The sequence below is a fragment of the Salmo salar genome, chromosome ssa24 (genome assembly GCF_905237065.1).
Source record: "Salmo salar chromosome ssa24, Ssal_v3.1, whole genome shotgun sequence".
NCBI classification, from domain to species: domain Eukaryota; kingdom Metazoa; phylum Chordata; class Actinopteri; order Salmoniformes; family Salmonidae; genus Salmo; species Salmo salar.
In genome coordinates this window covers 25,096,973-25,109,649 of record NC_059465.1, presented here as the reverse complement: position 1 = coordinate 25,109,649, position 12,677 = coordinate 25,096,973, and the positions used below count along the sequence as shown (strand labels likewise).

The 12,677-nt window shown below is 44.6% G+C and overlaps 2 protein-coding genes across 4 annotated transcripts; one reads left to right on the top strand and one right to left on the bottom strand.

The window, feature by feature from the left end:
• Positions 1–342: 342 nt before the first annotated feature.
• LOC106585463 (small nuclear ribonucleoprotein Sm D3) lies at positions 343–2,041 on the bottom strand. 2 transcript variants are annotated; one of them, XM_014171688.2, is made up of 4 exons: positions 1,801–2,041; positions 1,386–1,515; positions 781–973; positions 343–511 (listed from the first exon to the last, which is right to left on the bottom strand). In XM_014171688.2, the coding sequence occupies exons 2-4, from the start codon at positions 1,509–1,511 to the stop codon at positions 447–449; spliced, it is 384 nt and encodes a 127-aa protein (XP_014027163.1). In that variant the 5' UTR covers positions 1,512–1,515; positions 1,801–2,041; the 3' UTR covers positions 343–446. The 2 variants fall into 2 exon arrangements, with proteins under 2 accessions (XP_014027163.1, XP_014027164.1); XM_014171689.2 differs by having other exon boundaries at positions 1,386–1,511; positions 1,801–1,987.
• Positions 2,042–2,322: 281 nt separating this feature from the next.
• On the top strand, positions 2,323–6,324 carry LOC106585462 (protein GUCD1). Of its 2 annotated transcripts, XM_045706727.1 has the most exons (7): positions 2,324–2,694; positions 2,822–3,002; positions 3,233–3,317; positions 3,421–3,586; positions 3,743–3,834; positions 3,991–4,232; positions 4,547–6,324. In XM_045706727.1, the coding sequence occupies exons 3-7, from the start codon at positions 3,307–3,309 to the stop codon at positions 4,636–4,638; spliced, it is 603 nt and encodes a 200-aa protein (XP_045562683.1). In that variant the 5' UTR covers positions 2,324–2,694; positions 2,822–3,002; positions 3,233–3,306; the 3' UTR covers positions 4,639–6,324. The 2 variants fall into 2 exon arrangements, with proteins under 2 accessions (XP_014027162.1, XP_045562683.1); XM_014171687.2 differs by lacking the exon at positions 2,822–3,002 and having other exon boundaries at positions 2,323–2,694.
• The last annotated feature ends 6,353 nt before the right edge of the window (positions 6,325–12,677 follow it).

Here is a 12,677-nt window from a genome sequence, read left to right as displayed (position 1 = left end):
GTCAGCCAATCAGCTCTTTTGTTGTTCAACGGAACATTCCATAACAACGCCAATGGCTACTGCTAGCTAGCATGAGAACAAAAACAGCAGTTTACTTAAACTAGCAGTCGTTCAATCTCCTCAATGTTACAGTTGGGATAATGGGACAATTCGGCGTACAACTAATTTCTCATCCCTACATTGAGGTATATTTCCCGAGCCATATCTTGCACCGGCTCCACTGTGTTTTAATCTAAACAGGAAACCTGTTCGACCCCAGTGCAGCTGTAAGCAAGCGTAGGGTCAGAATCTATTATGGCTACTCTAAAGTTATTTGCTACCTGATAACAAGGAACAGATAAATATTAAGAAAATCATTTTAATATGGAAATGGTATTTCGCATCATTTATCAACAAAATAACAACAAACAAGCGGTATTATAGAAAGTAGAAAATCATTTTTAAAATTATCGTCTTTTCGGGAACATATTTCCTCTTCCCATCCCTCCACGTCCTCGACCCCTAGCAGCCACTGGGAGAGGAGACAAAGCAAATTGTTCATCAATCAACATACATTATTACAATAATCTGCTTCCATAATTTATGTAGCAAATCCAATAGGATACTAGCCTGGGCCTAGATCTCTTTGTGCTCCTGCTAACGCCAACTCCATTGCTGTTATAGTCAAGCCAAACACGTTTGGCATCACAATGACTGACAAAGAGTTGGCATGATGGCGCACGCAGGCCAGTTGGATTCAAAGAAGATCTGATTAGGGCCAGAATGTAATAAAATCTATACCTTGTGCTTTGAGAATGGCAGCTTTGCCTCTCCCAGCTCCAGCTCCCTGGTTCTTGTTCTTCATACTCTTTAGCATTGGTGCGTTCTTCAGCATGTCTGGTAGAATAAGGAATCGGATCTTGCTGCCTCGGATGTACACCTGCTCCAGCTGGGCTACACGGCCATCTCTGTGAGTCACTGTGATGTTGGCCATCTGGAGGGGACAGAATGTTGAATAAGAAATACATCAAATTAGATTAGAAAGGGAGAGGTTGGCGGGTAGGTTGTGGAGGACTACTCTTTATGAGGGCTTCAGGGAAAAGAGATGCTGATTTGTACATTTTAGTCATTTAGCAGATGCTCTTATCCAGAGCGACTTACAGTAGTGAATGAATACATTTTTTTACTGGTCCCCCGTGGGAATCGAACCCACAACCCTGGTATTGCAAACACCATGCTCTACCAACTGAGCCACACGGGACCATCATAATATTAAAATATAGACTAGTAAGGAACTTAGAACTTAAGAGAACTTGATGCAACATGTTCAGAATGATACATTATATAAAATTGTAATTCATGTTAGGCATGAAATCCACTTTAAAGTTTGAGACGCATGTTATTACCTGGCAGTTCATGTTGTCCTCAGCTTCAATGAGTTTCCCCCGGTACACCTCCCCGGTGTTGGTCTCGCAGGTAACGATGTGGCCCTCAGCTTCATGAAGGACTTTGATTGGCACTCCAATGGACATCTTTCTGAGCACCACCACAAATACAGTAATGGTTTTAGGGAAATATAAAACAGTTAGCTTCTGGTTGATGTTATTTGTCACTAAAATCAGTAGTTAAACGTTAGTAGCTAAAACAGGATGAATGGAATTGGCTAGCTGGATGTTAGCTAGCTATGCTTGGTAGCTAACGTTGGCTAACGATAACTATCTAACGTTAGCGCCGAATGATACGTACTGTAGCTAGCTCATTTCCGTGTGCACTGCTATAATGCTAATAGCTAGATAGATTATGATAACCGTAATGTCTTACCGTTTAAATCCTTGCTAACAAGTTCGTGGAAATTATTCAGCTAGATTGCTAATATTTTTATTTAGGTCTAGTCTAGCTATGGGTGAATGGCAAAGATGTCCTGCTTGTTTGAAAGCTAGCCTCTCCAGACCCGTGTATTTCCTGTTTGTTTCACTCATAGACATGGCAAAGACGTTTTATAACTAATAGCTCATTGTTCTATCTGTGGCGATGCAGGGTGAAAACTAGAGCGAGAACTGTGTGTGCTGCCACCTACTGACGTCCTGCCAACGGTGCAGTTTAGTTCACTACTAAAGCTTTTTTCTTTTACAGACAACGCTCAATTCAATTTAATACGTTTTTTTATATTCCATCTATAGTATGAACAACAATTAAGCGACTCTAATAATTTGGGATACACTCTGTGATAGATGTTGTTCTTGTTTGCGACCAGGGTTATTTTGGTGGCAGTGTAGTTTCTGGATCCACTTTTAAGTGTGTGCGTGTGTGTGTGCGCGCGCTATAAACAACATTTGGGTGTGCGGGCGCCACTAGCTACCGGAAGTGAGTTTGACTCGCAATCCTCGTTCGTATCAATTATTTGAAGAAACCCAGCTAGCTATCCGAACAGAACTAGCTTAGCTATCAGTACAAGAAAACATTAAACAATTCACATGAATCCACTTTCAATGATCTAACAGTTAGTGGGCGAATTGACTATTAAGTCGACCAACCAGATGTAAATAATGATATGTTCTAGAGTACACTAATTCGGTTGCTAGCGCCAGGCAGTGCTAGCCAACACCCTCATGAGGCAATCCAACTCCGAAGGATTAACTAGCTACCGACCGTAAGCAAGTCTAACTAGTTTGTGATTTGCATCTAGCAGCAAAGAACACACCAACAGAATGTCAGGTACGTGTGCTCTAGTTATCTAGAGAGTGTTTTGTGAATGGTAGTAGACCCCACCTAACTTAGCTAGCTAACCACCAATTTAATGTGAAGCAAAAGCATTTTTTTAATTTAACCTTTATTTAACTAGGCAAGGCAATTAAGAACAACTCATTATTTACAATGACGGCCTACCCCGGCCAAACCCCCAACTAACCCGGACGACGCTGAACCAATTGTGCGCCGCCCTAAGGGACTCCCGATCACGGCCGGTTGTGTTACAGCCCGGGATCGAACCAGGGCATCCCATCCATCTCATGACATTGTCACATGTAAATAACACTTGCTGTGTTTATCAGTGATGCTAAAGGAATGTCCAACCCATTAGAAAAACATTAGTTAGCTAGCTACAGTAGTTATTTACTTTTGTAAACATGATTTTAATTAATTTGGAGAAGCTTGCCACAACAGTAGGAAACTGACATATTATAGGCCAGGTGAGACCGGTAGCTAAAATTGTGTAATTCTTTCCATCAGCCTCATCACATCTTGTTTTTGACAGATGATGCTGTCCTGCTGAATGTACCTGTCATTCGGCAGCTGTACCATTGGGACTGTGGATTAGCCTGCTCCAGAATGGTTTTGAAGTAAGAGGACCTTTCATCATATACTGCATACAGACATGGGTCTGCATTTTAACTACAGTGCATTGTGTAGCTGAAGACTTCATCATATAAAATAATTTGGCAGGTACCTCCACCCTGTGAGTGATGAGGAGTTTCAGGGTGCTTGCTGGGAGTTGAAGCTGACGCAGAGCGTCTGGACAATTGACTTGGCTTACCTCATGTGCCAGCTGAGGGTCCGGCACCGCTTCTGCACTCAGACACTGGGTGTTGACAAGGGCTTCAGGAATCAGGTAATGAGTCAACACTTTGTAGGCCATCACAAGTACAATAGTTATAATGTAAGGTTAAGTACATTTAATTATCATGTAGCCCACCATAACAAATGTCCTTAACTAATACGTACCTGAGAGACTTACCATGTTTATGTTTCTTTCATCTGTTTCCAGTCCTTCTACAAGAAGCATTTTGACACTGAGGAAGACCGAGTCAACGAACTCTTCCTAAAGGCTGAAAGCAAGGGTGTGGTGGTGAATAAATGGTTAGTTAACTTTGTGAAAAACTTGCACGGATATAGAAAAAAGACAAATTGTTCCAAATCTACCAGCTTGTCTGGTTAGTAATAGTTTTTTTACAGACCTAGACAGAAAACAACTAAGAGATGCTAACTTTCTGCCTTTTTGAATGTCACCTGTAGCTCTGTGACAATTCAGGAAATCCAGGAACATATTGACCAGGGCCATGTGGCCATAGTGCTGGTCAACGCTGTGGTTCTGGTGTGTGAACTCTGCTCTTCGCCTGTCAAGTACTGCTGTTTCCTGCCTGTGGGCCAGAAGTGCTTCTGCAGGAAGCCAGAATACCAGGGTCATTTTGTGGTGGTGTGCGGCTTCAACCGGAGCACTGGCTGCATCTTCTACAACAACCCTGCCTACTCAGACCGTTAGTCCTCCCTCTACACATTTCCAACAGTAGACAGGGCCACTGACTTACTAGACCCATATATTCATTAAGTATAAGTGTGGAATAAATCACATTGTATTTTTTGGCATTCCAAGTTCTAAATCTAAGTGCTTCTTAATAAATTTCACAATAACATAACACCTGCACCTGACTCTGTGCCCTGCATGGTGCTTTGCATGAACATGTAACCAGAGGGTGAAAAGTTGACCATGTTCTTGTCAATAAGCACAGAGAGATTGAGTAAGAGTGAAAATATCACATTGACCGAAAGCCTTTGTGTGTTTTGCTTACAGGTGTGTGTTGCACCAGCATTAGTAACTTTGAAGAGGCTCGAATGAGCTACGGGACAGATGAGGATATTCTTTTCATCTTCAAGGAGAGCTGATGGCTTAGGGACAATGAAGATGCAGATGGTCTCCACATTGCTATGGCGCCCCATCCTCACTATGATGACACACCAGTGGGTCTACAGGTCCCTGAACTGGGACTGCTGGTTCCAGCTCTAGCCCAGTGTTGTAGATGGTCCCGGGCTGTCCTCTCCAGGGCTAACTGACTGCTCACCGAACACACAACACCACTCCAACGTCACCACACCCGCCTCACTTCACATAGCCCATGCTAGTTGTCAGTGTGTAAAGGAATAATCACTGAAGACATAAATAAAGTGTGGTTTGTAAGTTGGTTGGGGGACAAGCAGATAGATGATATAGAATAAATGAATTTTTCCTGTGTCCCATTTTGTTTAGTTTTACTTCAGTTAGTTGATTCTACCAATTGATGTGTGAAATGGTGAGCAGTGCAAGACTTGAAATCCTTTTCCTAATGTTGGGTGGAAAAAATAACATGACACTCAAGTTGATTCTAGACTTGGAGAGGACAAAACAATGCACATACAAGGGCTTATGGCAACATGATGCTTTCTTTGGTTTTACCTGGTGTCATGCAAGTCTGATGGGCCATGTATTGCTGCTTTCATCCCCTTAGACTAGCCTCGTCTTATTTTATTAATAGTTATTTTGATACTGTTTGTTAAACTTCATGTATTATTTAGTATTTTCTAATAACATGGAATAGAGGGAGAAATTGTTTTTAAAAGACTCAGGTAATTAATGTCCATAGAGTCTAATGTGTTGTACTACAATAACAAACCCATGTTACAAATGTATTTTCTTTAATGCAATACACCTTGACCCATAGCCTGTTTATGGAACCAAATCTGCCTGGCAGGCCACGGTGTCAGTCATCAGGACATCATGTTCAACCTCAGCCTGCTGCTTTGTACAGACTTTGCTTTTGTTGTGTGAACCAATGATTACAGTCCATGTCAGTGTCGTTCACATCAAGGAGATTATTACAGAGAATCAGTTATAGTTTCATCTGGAGGCAGTGGAGGCTGGTGAGAGGAGCTATAGGAGGACGGGCCCATTGTAATGGCTGGCATGGAATTAATGAAACTGTATCAAACATGGAAACCACATGTTCGAATCCGTCCCATTAATTCCATTCCAGCCATTACAATCAGCCTGATCCTCCTATAGCTCATCCCACCAGCCTCCACTGTCTGACGTTTTGTCCGTGTTGCACTACATGCCTCGATCTCCATGCTCTTTGAGTTTGGAAAAGGGAGAATGGAGACAGTGGAAAGTGTGAAATAGTCGGTACCCGGTAGATGGATGCCTTGCAGGTTTTGCTTCAGTATATGACATATTTAACACTACCTTCCAAGTTTTAAAGGAATTATTAGATCATAAGATATTTTCTGTTGAAAATAACAATCAAGTGGAGGCAACACACAGAATGACTTCTTTATTCTCTTTCAACATTTATTTTTATATTTTGGTATCATGGATGATGTTATTGCACTTTGGTTTTTGTACCAGCCATAATTATGTATTATTTAATTTTCATTTTACCATGATAACATATTTTCCCAATCTAAATGGGATGACAATGATTTATTCCTGCTTGTGTATTTTTGTTATGAACAAATGGAATGTGTTAAAATGGCTTTATTTTTATGAAATATACAATTCCATGTATGTACTGTACTCAATAAAATAATTTGAACACATTCTTTGCTTTAGCTTATGGTTGGCTTGTTTGGTCTGTTAATAATCTTGATAGCACTAATCATGTCTTCCTCAACATTGACCTCATGTCCTCTCATTGAGATAGCCTACTGTCTACAGTGCAGCACGTCTCTTTGTTTAGGGGTATCTTCAGGTCATATCGATCTTCTACTCCTTGATAATGTTCGGCTTGAAGTCATGCTTGGTTGCCCTGGTGAGCTCCTCTGAATACTCCCCACACCTCCCAGTCATCTGCAGATATAGTAGTGCAAACTACTTATGCAAATGTAATATACCAGGTTTATGTTATTGTGTAACTGAACATGATACAGGTTAGACCAGACAGTGATGTCTGTTAGAGTTTCACAGGTAGACAACCTGCAACATTATGCATGGGTCATGAGGTCTATGGATATGAATGTGCTGTGAGGCTAACGTTCAGCAACATGACACTTGTTAACATGGCACCTGGCCCCAGGCCTGTTCTGGATGCAGAATGTAAATGGCAGACAGACACACTGCACTGGGGTGTGGCTCATATATCAAACATGGGTCTATGCCATTGAGGCTCACTGTCAATGACGCTGGTATAGACCTGACCCATTTCTGGATATCCCTTTTGTATGCTTTACTTATTCAGAATTATCTCTATTCATGCAGACATCCATGTCAAATTCTTGACAGAAAGATGCAGTGTTAATTGAGTACTTAGTTGAAAAACAGATATGCAGTAATATGCATGATACTACACTGTCCTAAAAAAACAGTGAAAGATTCATACCTTTTTTTTCCATTCCCAGAGGTGAACTCATTCTTAAAGTGCTCCTACATAAAACAAGAGAGATGTCCTCTTCAGGAAACTGCATTATGATGGTTCATACATAATGTAGTTGTGTTCACCAGCTGTGAAGTCTTGCAGTGGCATACTATATGAGGCTACACACAAAAGAGAGGATACCAGTATATCATGGATAATTGGACTATCGAGGCAGTAGAGGGCAGAACGGAATAGATGTTTCAATGCCCCTAGGACTTGGCTCAGTAATAAGAGGTTGTAAAAGAGATAATGTGGAACAACATAAACCAGTCTTTGGTGGTATTTACTGTCCCAACAAGGTTGATTCCACAGGTGAAGCAGTGGTTTGCTATAGCTGCATTCCTAGCCTCAATTGACCACATGGGCTCACTGAGTTGAAGAGGATTTCTGCTTATATATCTGAGTCTAGAGGAAAGTCTTTGTCCTTCGGCCTGGAGGGAAGCCAAAGTCATTCCGCTACCCAAGAGCCTTTAGTGGTTCTAACAGCAGACATATCAGCTTGCTGCCAGCTATTAGCAATCTGTTTGAAAAAATGGTGTTTGACCAAATACAATGCTATTTCTCTGTAAACAAATTAACAACAGACTTTCAGCATGCTTATAGAGAAGGGCACTCACCATGTACTGCACTGACACAAATGTCTGATGATTGGTTGAAATAAATCAATAGGAAGAAGATTGTGGGAGCTGTACTGTTAGATTTCAGTGCAGCCTTCGACATTATTGACCATAACTTGTAGTTGAGAAAACATAAGTGTTATGGGTTTTCAACCTTTGCCATAATATTATTATGGATTCAGAGCTATCTATCTTATAGAACTCACAAGGTTTTCTTTAATGCAAGCTTCGCTAATGTCAAACATGTAATCATGGCCTCCAAACCCTCAAGCTGCATACTGGACCCTATTCCAACTAAACTACTGAAAGAGCTGCTTCCTGTGCTTGGCCCTCCTATGTTGAACATAATAAACGGCTCTCTATCCACCGGATGTGTACCAAGCTCACTAAAAGTGGCAGTAATAAAGCCTCTCTTGAAAAAGCCGAATCTTGACCCAGAAATTATAAAAAACTATCGGCCTATATCGAATCTTCCATTCCTCTCAAAAATTTTAGAAAAAGCTGTTGCACAGCAACTCACTGCCTTCCTGAAGACAAACAATGTATACGAAACGCTTCAGTCTGGTTTTAGACCCCATCATAGCACTGAGACTGCACTTGTGAAGGTGGTAAATGACCTTTTAATGACGTCAGACCGAGGCTCTGCATCTGTCCTCGTGCTCCTAGATCTTAGTGCTGCTTTTGATACCATCGATCACCACATTCTTTTGGAGAGATTGGAAACCCAAATTGGTCTACATGGACAAGTTCTGGCCTGGTTTAGATCTTATCTGTCGGAAAGATATCAGTTTGTCTCTGTGAATGGTTTGTCCTCTGACAAATCAATTGTAAATTTCGGTGTTCCTCAAGGTTCCATTTTAGGACCACTATTGTCTTCACTATATATTTTACCTCTTGGGGATGTCATTCGAAAATGTTAAATTTCACTGCTATGCGGACGACACACAGCTGTACATTTCAATGAAACATGGTGAAGCCCCAAAATTGCCCTCGCTAGAAGCCTGTGTTTCAGACATAAAGAAGTGGATGGCTGCAAACTTTCTACTTTTAAACTCGGACAAAACAGAGATGCTTGTTCTAGGTCCCAAGAAACAAAGAGATCTTCTGTTGAATCTGACAATTAATCTGGATGGTTGTACAGTCGTCTCAAATAAAACTGTGAAGGACCTCGGCGTTACTCTGGACCCTGATCTCTCTTTTGAAGAACATATCAAGACTGTTTCAAGGACAGATTTTTTTCCATCTACGTAACATTGCAAAAATCAGAAACTTTCTGTCCAAAAATGACGCAGAAAAATTAATCCATGCTTTTGTTACTTCTAGGCTGGACTACTGCAATGCTCTACTTTCCGGCTACCCGGATAAAGCACTAAACAAACTTCAGTTAGTGCTAAATACGGCTGCTAGAATCCTGACTAGAACCAAAAAATTTGATCATATTACTCCAGTGCTAGCCTCCCTACACTGGCTTCCTGTTAAGGCAAGTGCGGATTTCAAGGTTTTACTGCTAACCTACAAAGCATTACATGGGCTTGCTCCTACCTATCTTTCCGATTTGGTCCTGCCGTACATACCTACACGTACGCTACGGTCACAAGACGCAGGCCTCCTAATTGACCCTAGAATTTCTAAGCAAACGGCTGGAGGTAGGGCTTTCTCCTATAGAGCTCAATTTTTATGGAATGGTCTGCCTACCAATGTGAGAGACGCAGACTCAGTCTCAACCTTTAAGTCTTTACTGAAGACTTATCTCTTCAGTAGGTCCTATGATTAAGTATAGTCTGGCCCAGGAGTGTGAAGGTGAACGGAAAGGCTGGAGCAACGAACCGCCCTTGCTGTCTCTGCCTTGCCGGTTCCCCTCTTTCCACTGGGATTCTCTGCCTCTAACCCTATTACAGGGGCTGAGTCACTGGCTTACTGGTGTTCTTCCATGCCGTCCATGGGAGGGGTGCGTCACTTGAGTGGGTTGAGTCACTGACGTGGCCTTCCTGTCTGGGTTGGCGCCCCCCCCCCTTGGGTTGTGCCATGGCGGAGATCTTTGTGGGCTATACTCGGCCTTGTCTTAGGACGGTAAGTTGGTGGTTGGAGACATCCCTCTAGTGGTGTGGGGGCTGTGCTTTGGCAAAGTGGGTGGGGTTATATCCTGCCTGTTTGGCCCTGTCTGGGGTATCATCGGATGGGGCCACAGTGTCTTCTGATCCCTCCTGTCTCAGCCTCCAGTATTTATGCTGCAGTAGTTTATGTGTCGGGGGGCTAGGGTCAGTCTGTTACATCTGGAGTATTTCTCTTGTCTTATCCGGTGTCCTGTGTGAATTTAAATATGCTCTCTCTAATTTTTCTCTCTTTCTGTCTTTCTCTCGGAGGACCTGAGCCCTAGGACCATGCCTCAGGACTACCTGGCATGATGACTCCTTGCTGTCCCCAGTCCACCTGGCCGTGCTGCTGCTCCAGTTTCAACTGTTCTGCCTGTGGCTATGGAACCCTGACCTGTTCACCGGACGTGCTTGTTGCACCCTCGACAACTACTATGATTATTATTATTTGACCATGCTGGTCATTTATGAACATTTTAACATCTTGACCATGTTCTGTTATAATATCCACTCTGCACAGCCAGAAGAGGACTGGCCACCCCTCATAGCCTGGTTCCTCTCTAGGTTTCTTCCTAGGTTTTTGGTCTTTCTAGGGAGTTTTTCCTAGGGAGTTTTTCCTAGCCACCGTGCTTCTTTCACATGCATCGCTTGCTGTTTGGGGTTTTAGGCTGGGTTTCTGTACAGCACTTTGAGATATCAGCTGATATACGAAGGGCTATATAAATACATTTGATTTGATTTGATTTGGTGTACCGCACGAAGGTGAACACGGGCAGCTTCCCATGTCTCCTCTGCGCCTGGACCAGTCGTCCACCGCAGGAGCCTTGGTCTGACTCTGATGCCAAGGCGCCAGAACCGGCTGGTACCCCAGTACGCACTGGAAAGGAGAGAGGTTAGTGGAGAAGTGGCGAAGCGAGTTCTGTGCCATCTCGGCCCAGGGCACGAACGCCGCCCACTCCCCCGGCCGGTCCTGGCAATAAGACCGCAGAAACCTGCCCACATCCTGGTTACTCAATCCACCTGCCCATTACTCTCAGGGTGAAACCCCGAAGTAAGGCTGATCGAGACCCCCAGACGTTCTATGAACGCCTTCCAGACCTTAGACGTGAACTGGGGACCTCGATCAGACACTATATCCTCAGGCACACCGTAGAGCCGGATGACGTGCGTAAACAAGGCCTCCGCAGTCTGTAGGGCCGTAGGGAGAGACCGGGCAGAAGGAGGAGACGACAGGACTTAGAGAACCGATCCACAACGACCAGGATCGCGGTGTTACCCTGTGAGGGGGGAGATCGGTACAAAAATCCACCGACAGGTGCGACCAAGGCTGTTGTGGAATGGGTAAGGGGTGTAGCTTCCCTCTGGGCAGGTGCCTAGGAGCCTTACACTGGGCACACACCGAGCAGGAGGAAACATAAATCCTCACGTCCTTAGCCCAAAGTAGGCCACCAGTACCTCCCGCTCAAACAGCGCACTGTCCGACCGACCGAAGCCCAGCGGGACACTGGACGGGAGCGGGCTCTGTATGTAACGCCTGCTCAATGTCCGCGTCCAGCTCCCACACTACCGGCGCCACCAGGCAGGAGGCTGGGAGTATGGGAGTGGGATCTATTGGCCGCTCCTCTGTGTCATACAGCTGGGACAATGAGTCTGCCTTCATGTTCTGGGAGCCTGGTCTGTAGGAAAGTGTAAACACAAAAGAGGTGAAAAACATGGTCCACCTTGCCTGGCGAGGGTTCAGTCTCCTCGCTGCCCGGATGTACTCAAGATTGCGGTGGTCAGCCCAGATGAGAAAAGGGTGTTTAGCCCCCTCAAGCCAATATCTCCACGCCTTCAGAGCCTTTACGACAGCCAACAGCTCCCGGTCCCCCACGTCATAGTTTTGCTCCGCTGGGCTGAGCTTCTTCGAGAAGAAGGCACAGGGGCGGAGCTTCGGTGGCGTACCCGAGCGCTGAGAGAGCACAGCTCCTATCCCAGCCTCGGACGCATACACCTCCACTATGAATGCCAAAGAGGGATCCGGATGAGCCAGCACGGGAGCCGAGGTAAACAGAGCCCTCAGGTGACCAAAAGCCCTGTCCGCCTCAGCCGACCACTGCAAACTCACCGGCCCCCCCTTCAGCAGTGACGTAATGGGAGCCGCTACCTGATCAAGACCCCGGATAAACCTCCGGTAGTAATTGGCAAACCCAAGAAACCACTGCACCTCCTTTACCGTGGTGGGAGTCGGCCAATTACGCACGGCTGAAATGCGGTCACTCTCCATCTCCACCCCCGAGGTGGAAATGCGGTACCCTAGGAAGGAGACGGACTGCTGGAAGAACAGGCACTTCTCAGCCTTGACGTACAGGTCATGTTCCAACAATCGTCCAAGCACCCTGTGCACCAGGGACACATGCTCAGCGCGTGTAGCGGAGTATATCAGAATGTCATCAATATGCACCACTACACCCTGCCCGTGCAGGTCCCTGAAAATCTCGTCTACAAAGGCTTGGAAGACTGATGGAGAATTCATCAACCCGTACGGCATGATGAGGTACTCATGATGCCCTGAGGTGGTACTGAATGCCGTCATCCACTCGTCTCCCTTCCGGATACGTACCAGGTTGTAAGCACTCCTAAGATCTAGTTTGGTGAAGAAGCGCTCCCCGTGCATTGACTCAATGGCTGTGGCGATGAGCGGTAGCGGGTAACTGTACCCCACAGTGATCTGATTTAGACCTCCATAGTCAATACACGGGCGCAGACCTCCATCCTTCTTCTTCTTCACAAAAAATAAACTTGAGGAGGCGGGTGATGTGGAGGACTGAATGTACCCCTGACGCAGG

Coding starts and splice junctions, on each gene's coding strand:
- LOC106585462 (XM_014171687.2), top strand. Junction 3,318..3,420: donor TGCTCCAGAATGGTTTTGAA/GTAAGAGGACCT, acceptor ATAATTTGGCAG/GTACCTCCACCCTGTGAGTG. Junction 3,587..3,742: donor ACAAGGGCTTCAGGAATCAG/GTAATGAGTCAA, acceptor ATCTGTTTCCAG/TCCTTCTACAAGAAGCATTT.
- LOC106585463 (XM_014171688.2), bottom strand. CDS start 1,511: ATGTCCATTGGAGTGCCAATCAAAGTCCTTCATGAAGCTGAGGGCCAC. Junction 974..1,385: donor AGGACAACATGAACTGCCAG/GTAATAACATGC, acceptor TGTCCCCTCCAG/ATGGCCAACATCACAGTGAC. Junction 512..780: donor TGCCATTCTCAAAGCACAAG/GTATAGATTTTA, acceptor CTCCTCTCCCAG/TGGCTGCTAGGGGTCGAGGA.